A 9,897-nucleotide genomic window follows, 5' to 3' on the forward strand; every position below is an offset into this window, starting at 1 on the left:
TTGACTCCCCTAGAACCTAGTCTATAGCAGGTCTTCTAATGATTGGAACCTGAGGAAGCAAAGGGCCTCCCTCCTCCTTTACCGTCTCCTCCCTCTCACTCTCTCTCGCTCTCTCTCTCTCTCTCGCTCTTTCTCTCCTCTCATCTCTATTTCTGAACGAGAGATTCACCCCTCAATGATATCCTGTCTCTCTGATGTGCTTGGCCTCGTTCAACCTCCCGTCACCAGCTTTATTCCCTCAAAACTCAATTTCCACATCCCTAACCCCGGGGCATGTGTGTGTGTGTGTGTGTGTGTGTGTGTGTGTGTGTGTATACTTGTGGGTGGTCAGAGTGTGTGAGGGAGGGGAAAGAGTGTGTGTGCGTGTGCGTACATGCGAGCGTGTGTGTGTGTGTGTGTGTGTGTGTGTGTGGGTGCACATTGCGGCCTAACATTGTTTTGGGTCAAATCCATTTTGAATTTCAATTTCATAATTCGTCCTTTCCAAAAATTGTATTTTGTCTCTCAGTTCATTAGCTAGCTGGATGTCAGGTTATTTCCTGTATCAACTGGGTTCAAACAGTATTGCTTCCAGGCCGGCTGTGAACGTGCGGTGCGTCGGTGCGGCGCGGGTTACCTGCAGTAGCAATCTCTCATCTCCCTCTATGACAGCCTGGTTCCACTGGATGACATCAGAGAAGGGCAGCTCCCAACCATTACTGAGCAACACTGGAATACACGCCGCCTAGACGGAGAGAGAGAGAGAGAGAGAGAGAGAGAGATAAAGAGCGAGCGAGTGGAAACAGAAGGAGAAAGGCTGAGTCAGTGTGACAAGCGGACAAAGACAGGCAAACGGACAGGGTAATTGGTAATGCTACCGTTGTCCATGTGCTCTGCTTGTGGTAGACGTTCAATAAAAATATGTTGTCTAGATTTCCAGTCTTCGTCTCTGACACATAGCACCGTATACTAGCAGGTGGTACTTCAATAAGGCAGTCTGAGAAGATAATGAAATCAATGACGCAGTGTGTGTGTGAGACACTCTCTCGGGGAGGTTGCATGGGGCACAGCTACTATCTTGCCAGTCCCAGGAGCCCTTTGGGGCCCTAGAGAGAAAGAGACAAAACTTCTGCTGCGTCACTCACTCCCTCACACACACCGATTTAACAAACTCCTAGTCTGCTAATTAAGTACACTCCACAGGGAGGATGGAGAGAGGGAGGGAGTAGGAGAGAAATGGGGAGAGGAGGGGGGATAACAGTTTGATGTTGCCATATCCCCTTGTTTACTGACAGCCGGGGTTTTGATGTTGTTGTACTTGTCTTTTTTCAGCTCTCTCCTTCTCTCTCTGCTGCAGTCCTGGCTGTTGGTTTTATTTCTTTTTCTAATTAAATCACAGGAGAGCAGCCTGAACCAGCTTCAGACTGAGATCAGATGACTTCCCCCTCTGGCGGTCTGAAGCTCCACTAGTTGCCTCACCAGAGACCGGCCCTCACTCAGGCAGCCATGTAGACAACGCTAAGATACACTAGGCTACGCTCCAGGTAACAGGGTTGAGGCCTCCAGAGTTGACGTGAAGCCTGGGGCTCGCCTGAGCCACTTCCCCAGAGATGAGGTGCTTTGAGGCGGACTGACTAAGAAGTATTCCTCTGACTGCATCCCAGTGCTCAGCATGTGGGAATATGTGTTGTTGTTTTTTGGTTGTTTGCATTGGGAGATGAAGAGAGGAGCATCAGGGGTGGTGTGTGTGTGTGTGTGTGTGTGTGTGTGTGTGTGTGTGTGTGTGTGTGTGTGTGTGTGTGTGTGTGTGTGTGTGTGTGTGTGTGTGTGTGTGTGTACTCAGGCATTTGTCCGTGTGTGTGCCCCCGCAGGAGTGTATGCACCGAGAGTTGGAACGCTGGCAGTAAGTTTCATACCACACGGGTAATTGCACATTCTTTTGTGGGCTTGGGCTGGCACGACGAGAAAAGGAGATCTTACAAATCTCAGACTGGCCTAAATGGAAAAGCAAAGGAGACAAGAGGAAGAGAGGGAAGAGAAACAGAGGGAGAAGGAGGGAGAGAGCGGGGGAGTGAGTGCGGAGGAGGAGTGAGTTAGCTGTGTGAGAGTGAGCTTCCCTGCCAAGCCCTGCGTTCAGTGGATTTGCCCATTCAGCTCAGATCAGCAGTGTGGCAGGCTGGCAACCCTATGGAAGCTTCCGGACCATTGAGAGACTCCGAGAGAGAGATGGGCAGGGAACACAAGAGTCTGGGAGGTTTATTGGTAGGTAAAAACCATGAAGACAGCTCCTTCACCAAAACATCAACATGGGTGGTAATTCCACACAGTCTGTCCAAGACCATTATTTCATTAACTACATGGTTTATTGAAGCAGAGTTTGATGAAAGGTAAACCCTTTCAATGTTATACTTTCCAAATATAAATATATTTTTTTCTTATCGCAAATCAGTCAACACCATCCTAAGTGTTAACCTTAAATTGTACACGTTAGAACAGAACATACGGATATTTATCCAATAGTTGGGCAGGGTGTGGCTATGACTGCTAATAGCTAACATGATCCACGTCAATCCATAATCTTGATAGTTCAGAGGTGGATTCGTACTCGTAGCCTGGTCCCAGGAGTTGGTCATAGGAGTTGACAAGACAGCACAAGCAGGTCACATATCTCTGGGACCAGGCTAGCGCATTGGGTGCAGTATTTGGCATTCTTCTAGGACCATGCTAGTGCATTGTGATCCGTATTTGGCATCCTACCTGTAAAGACTCTAGGAAGCGAAAGGAGCCCAGGCGACGACCCCGGGGAACCAGGCAGAAGGTGGAGTTGTGGAGCAGCTCCTGATAATCAAACCTGAGAGAGAGAGAGAGAGAGAGAGAGAGAGAGAGAGAGAGAGAGAGAGAGAGAGAGAGAGAGAGAGAGAGAGAGAGAGAGAGAGAGAGAGAGAGAGAGAGAGAGAGAGAGAGAGAGAGAGAGAGAGAGAGAGAGAGAGAGAGAGAGAGGAGAGAGAGAGAGAGAGAGAGAAATGGAGAGAGAGAGAGAGAGAGAAATGGAGAGAGAGAGAGAAATGGAGAGAGAGAGAGAGAGAGAGAGAGAGAGAGAGAGAGAGAGAGAGAGAGAGAGAGAGAGAGAGAGAGAGAAATGGAGAGAGAGAGAGAAATGGAGAGAGAGAGAGGAATGGAGAGAGAGAAAGAGAGAGAGAGAGAGAGAAATGGAGAGAGAGAAAGAGAGGAATGGAGAGAGAGAGAGAGAGGAATGGAGAGAGAGAGAGAGAGAGAGAGAGAGAGAGAGGAATGGAGAGTTGGTGTTGGAGGACAAAGAAATGCATCCTTTACTTTTACAAAGGCTCTGTTTTCAACCATGAAGGTAGCAGTTCTAGAGGCAAAAGACTATTATGTTCGGGTTAAAGGGGGTCTTATTGGCATTAGGCTTCTGTAAAGATGCCTACACAACAGTGTGTCTGGGCACAATTCATGCTGGGGGTTGAGACACAAGCCCACACTCAATATGGTTGGAGTGACTGGACCTGTTATATAACAGAGTTCTGTGTTGCGTTAGAGAGCACAATAGGAAGACATAGCCACGCCATTATATTGCCACTGACCGCTGCATGAACTAGATGACTGTGTTGTGAAGAAGAAAGGAAAAAGAAAACCCTCTCCATTGGTTAGACCCACACAGGGTCAGTGTCAGCTTCTGTAGTTTCCATTTCAAAACGTACAGTCAGTCACACTGAAAGACATTCTAGCCAATCCAACTGTGTAACTGCAACATAACAGTGCCCATATTCTGTGTACACATTCCTCTCAGGACTTGGCATGAGGCTGTTGATAGACTGTTGGTAGAAAGCCATGCTAGAAAGTCACGCTAGAAAACCATGTTAGAAAGCCAAGCTAGAAAGCCATGCTAGAAAGGATCTGACACAAGTGGCAATATTGTCAACTAAGATGACCTGGTACATTAACTATTTATTTGTTTTTTTTCTTCCATTATTTAATATAGAAGTAAGGGTAAATGGTTTCTGTTAAGGTTAGTGGATTGTGGTTATATTTGCGTTGGTGGTCAAAAAGTGCCATGTTTTGTCCTCTCTGGTATAGGCAGATGGGGATGAAAGCAGTGGAATGGAGTTCATGGCTTTTAATCAAATCAAATCCAACTTTATTTGACGTGCATTATGACGATTTGACACATTACAATGGGTTGCTTCATTCCAGCAACACATTTGCCCTCAATGTATGTTTACGCATGTGGTCATTCTGGCATCTGATTGGATATCATTCCTACAGTGGTTTGGGTGTGAAAGGCCATGATTAGCTCAGGCACCAGCATCCCATCTATTTGACGGTTGAGGCGAGTGTGGTTTTGTGTTGTTAAATTAAGAACTGGCATGGGGACAGTTTTGTTGTTATGTTTATAATAGAGAGGGTTAAGGCTGTGGGTAGAGAGAACTGATCATAAACGAGTTGTTAAGGGTTAAAAATTACTGTTCAGGTTGTGATGGGGGTGGACAGAGCTGACCTGAAATCAGTGCATATCTGAGCAAAAGAAAGTCCCACAGAGCTACTAAAAGAGTCCTATGTTCCCAACCATTTGTGTCAATCGAATGTGTAGAGAACATTCTGGTGCAAAATGGGTACGATGCAACACCTAGTTGGGTCCTTCAAAGTTCTGAGCTAGGTAGTTCAGGTGACCTCCCCGATAGGGCTGGGACGATACCAGTATTGTGATACTCGTTATTATCGTGGCAAGGAAACAAAACACGAAGCGGTTTTTAACTTCTTAGGGAAATAGCCCTAATATTGGAAACAAACATCAATATGTTGTCATCCAGTCACATTGATTTATTCTCCAAGCTACTGTATAAAAGGCACAATATGTTACAACTATAGAACACAATATGTTACAACTATAGAACACAATATGTTACAGCTATAGAACACAATATGTTACAACTATAGAACACAATATGTTACAACTATAGAACACAATATGTTACAACCATATAACACAATATGTTACAACCATATAACACAATATGTTACAACTATAGAACACAATATGTTACAACTATAGAACACAATATGTTACAGCTATAGAACACAATATGTTACAACTATAGAACACAATATGTTACAACTATAGAACACAATATGTTACAGCTATAGAACACAATATGTTAGAACTATAGAACACAATATGTTAAAACTATAGAACACAATATGTTAGAACTATAGAAGACAATATGTTACAGCTATAAAACACAATATGTTAGAACTATAGAACACAATATGTTAAAACTATAGAACACAATATGTTACAACTATAGAACACAATATGTTACAACTATAGAACACAATATGTTACAGCTATAGAACACAATATGTTATAACTATAGAACACAATATGTTAGAACTATAGAACACAATATGTTACAACTATAGAACACAATATGTTAGAACTATAGAACACAATATGTTACAACTATAGAACACAATATGTTACAACTATAGAACACAATATGTTACAGTTATAGAACACAATATGTTACAACTATAGAACACAATATGTTAGAACTATAGAACACAATATGTTAGAACTATAGAACACAATATCTTAGAACTATAGAACACAATATGCTACAACTATAGAACACAATATGTTACAACTATAGAACACAATATGTTAGAACTATAGAACACAATATGCTACAACTATAGAACACAATATGTTATAACTATAGAACACAATATGTTAGAACTATAGAACACAATATGCTACAACTATAGAACACAATATGTTAGAACTATAGAACACAATATGTTACAGTTATAGAACACAATATGTTACAGCTATAGAACACAATATGTTAGAACTATAGAACACAATATGTTAGAACTATAGAACACAATATGTTACAGTTATAGAACACAATATGTTATAACTATAGAACACAATATGTTAGAACTATAGAACACAATATGTTAGAACTATAGAACACAATATGTTACAGCTATAGAACACAATATGTTACAACTATAGAACACAATATGTTACAGTTATAGAACACAATATGTTAGAACTATAGAACACAATATGTTAGAACTATAGAACACAATATGTTAGAACTATAGAACACAATATGTTACAACTATAGAACACAATATGTTACAACTATAGAACACAATATGTTAGAACTATAGAACACAATATGCTACAACTATAGAACACAATATGTTAGAACTATAGAACACAATATGTTACAGTTATAGAACACAATATGTTAGAACTATAGAACACAATATGTTACAATTATAGAACACAATATGTTACAGCTATAGAACACAATATGTTAGAACTATAGAACACAATATGTTACAGTTATAGAACACAATATGTTACAGCTATAGAACACAATATGTTAGAACTATTGAACACAATATGTTACAGTTATAGAACACAATATGTTACAGCTATAGAACACAATATGTTACAGCTATAGAACACAATATGTTAGAACTATAGAACACAATATGTTACAGCTATAGAACACAATATGTTACAGCTATAGAACACAATATGTTACAGCTATAGAACACAATATGTTACAGCTATAGAACACAATATGTTACAGTTATAGAACACAATATGTTACAGTTATAGAACACAATATGTTAGAACTATAGAACACAATATGTTACAGCTATAGAACACAATATGTTAGAACTATAGAACACAATATGTTACAACTATAGAACACAATATGTTAGAACTATAAAACACAATATGTTACAGTTATAGAACACAATACGTTACAGCTATAGAACACAATATGTTACAGCTATAGAACACAATATGTTAGAACTATAGAGCACAATGTTAGAACTATAGAACACAATATGTTAGAACTATAGAACACAATATGTTACAGTTATAGAACACAATATGTTAGAACTATAGAACACAATATGTTACAGTTATAGAACACAATATGTTACAGCTATAGAACACAATATGTTACAGCTATAGAAAACAATATGCTACAGCTATAGAACACAATATGTTACAGCTATATAAAACAATATGCTACAACTATAGAACACAATATGTTACAGCTATAGAACACAATATGTTAGAACTATAGAACACAATATGTTACAGCTATAGAACACAATATGTTAGAACTATAGAACACAATATGCTACAACTATAGAACACAATATGTTACAGCTATAGAACACAATATGCTACAACTATTGAACACAATATGTTACCGCTATAGAACACTGTTAGAACTATAGAACACAATATGCTACAACTATTGAACACAATATGTTACAGCTATAGAACACAATATGTTACAGCTATAGAACACAATATGTTACAGCTATAGAACACAATATGTTAGAACTATAGAACACAATATGTTACAACTATAGAACACAATATGTTACAGCTATAGAACACAATATGTTACAGCTATAGAACACAATATGTTACAGCTATAGAACACAATATGTTACAGCTATAGAACACAATATGTTACAGCTATAGAACACAATATGTTAAAACTATAGAACACTATGTTAGAGCTATGGAACACAATATGTTACAACTATAGAACACAATATGTTACAGCTATAGAACACAATATGTTACAGCTATAGAACACAATATGTTGCAGCTATAGAACACAATATGTTACAGCTATAGAACACAATATGTTACAGCTATAGAACACAATATGTTACAGCTATAGAACACAATATGTTATAACTATAGAACACAATATGTTAGAACTATAGAACACAATATGCTACAACTATAGAACACAATATGTTACAGCTATAGAACACAATATGTTATAACTATAGAACACAATATGTTAGAACTATAGAACACAATATGCTACAACTATAGAACACAATATGTTACAGTTATAGAACACAATATGTTACAGCTATAGAACACAATATGTTACAGCTATAGAAAACAATATGCTACAGCTATAGAACACAATATGTTAGAACTATAGAACACAATATGTTAGAACTATAGAACACAATATTTTACAACTATAGAACACAATATGTTACAGCTATAGAACACAATATGTTAGAACTATAGAACACAATATGTTAGAACTATAGAACACACTATGTTAGAACTATAGAACACAATATGTTAGAACTATAGAAAACAATATGTTACAGTTATAGAACACAATATGTTACAACTATAGAACACAATATGTTAGAACTATAGAACACAATATGTTAGAACTATAGAACACAATATGTTACAGTTATAGAACACAATATGTTAGAACTATAGAAAACAATATGTTAGAACTATAGAACACAATATGTTAGAACTATAGAACACAATATGTTAGAACTATAGAACACAATATGTTAGAACTATAGAACACAGAACTATAGAACACAATATGTTAGAACTATTGAACACAATATGTTACAACTATAGAACACAATATGTTAGAACTATAGAACACAATATGTTACAGTTATAGAACACAATATGTTACAACTATAGAACACAATATGTTACAGTTATAGAACACAATATTTTAGAACTATAGAAAACAATATGTTACAGTTATAGAACACAATATGCTACAGCTATAGAACACAATATGTTAGAACTATAGAACACAATATGTTAGAACTATAGAACACAATATGTTACAGTTATAGAACACAATATGTTAGAACTATAGAACACAATATGTTAGAACTATAGAACATAATATGTTAGAACTATAGAACACAATATGTTACAACTATAGAACACAATATGTTAGAACTATAGAACACAATATGTTAGAACTATAGAACACAATATGTTACAACTATAGAACACAATATGTTAGAACTATAGAACACAATATGTTAGAACTATAGAGCACAATGTTAGAACTATAGAACACAATATGTTAGAACTATAGAACACAATATGTTACAGTTATAGAACACAATATGTTAGAACTATAGAACACAATATGTTACAGTTATAGAACACAATATGTTACAGCTATAGAACACAATATGTTACAGCTATAGAAAACAATATGCTACAGCTATAGAACACAATATGTTAAAGCTATAGAAAACAATATGCTACAACTATAGAACACAATATGTTACAGCTATAGAACACAATATGTTAGAACTATAGAACACAATATGTTACAGCTATAGAACACAATATGTTAGAACTATAGAACACAATATGCTACAACTATAGAACACAATATGTTACAGCTATAGAACACAATATGCTACAACTATTGAACACAATATGTTACCGCTATAGAACACTGTTAGAACTATAGAACACAATATGCTACAACTATTGAACACAATATGTTATAGCTATAGAACACAATATGTTACAGTTATAGAACACAATATGTTACAGCTATAGAACACAATATGTTAGAACTATAGAACACAATATGTTACAGCTATAGAACACAATATGTTACAGCTATAGAACACAATATGTTACAGTTATTGAACACAATATGTTACAACTATAGAACACAATATGTTACAGCTATAGAACACAATATGTTACAGCTATAGAACACAATATGTTACAGCTATAGAACACAATATGTTACAGCTATAGAACACAATATGTTACAGCTATAGAACACAATATGTTAAAACTATAGAACACTATGTTAGAGCTATGGAACACAATATGTTACAACTATAGAACACAATATGTTACAGCTATAGAACACAATATGTTACAGCTATAGAACACAATATGTTGCAGCTATAGAACACAATATGTTACAGCTATAGAACACAATATGTTACAGCTATAGAACACAATATGTTACAGCTATAGAACACAATATGTTATAACTATAGAACACAATATGTTAGAAC

General features: G+C 36.9%; 1 protein-coding gene across 6 annotated transcripts in view; it reads right to left on the bottom strand.

Annotated features, from left to right (window-relative positions):
- The window catches only part of LOC139392465 (exostosin-1c), a 97,863-nt gene that overhangs the window by 8,054 nt on the left and 79,912 nt on the right, over positions 1 to 9,897 (bottom strand). For all 6 annotated transcript variants that reach the window (XM_071140478.1, XM_071140474.1, XM_071140477.1 and 3 more), the window contains 2 exons: positions 2,737 to 2,830; positions 617 to 724 (listed from right to left, as the gene is read on the bottom strand). In XM_071140478.1, coding sequence (XP_070996579.1) covers positions 617 to 724; positions 2,737 to 2,830 — 202 coding nt within the window. The remainder of the gene's footprint in view (positions 1 to 616; positions 725 to 2,736; positions 2,831 to 9,897) is intronic.

Source organism: Oncorhynchus clarkii, chromosome 32 (assembly GCF_045791955.1).
Source record: "Oncorhynchus clarkii lewisi isolate Uvic-CL-2024 chromosome 32, UVic_Ocla_1.0, whole genome shotgun sequence".
NCBI classification, from domain to species: Eukaryota; Metazoa; Chordata; class Actinopteri; order Salmoniformes; family Salmonidae; genus Oncorhynchus; species Oncorhynchus clarkii.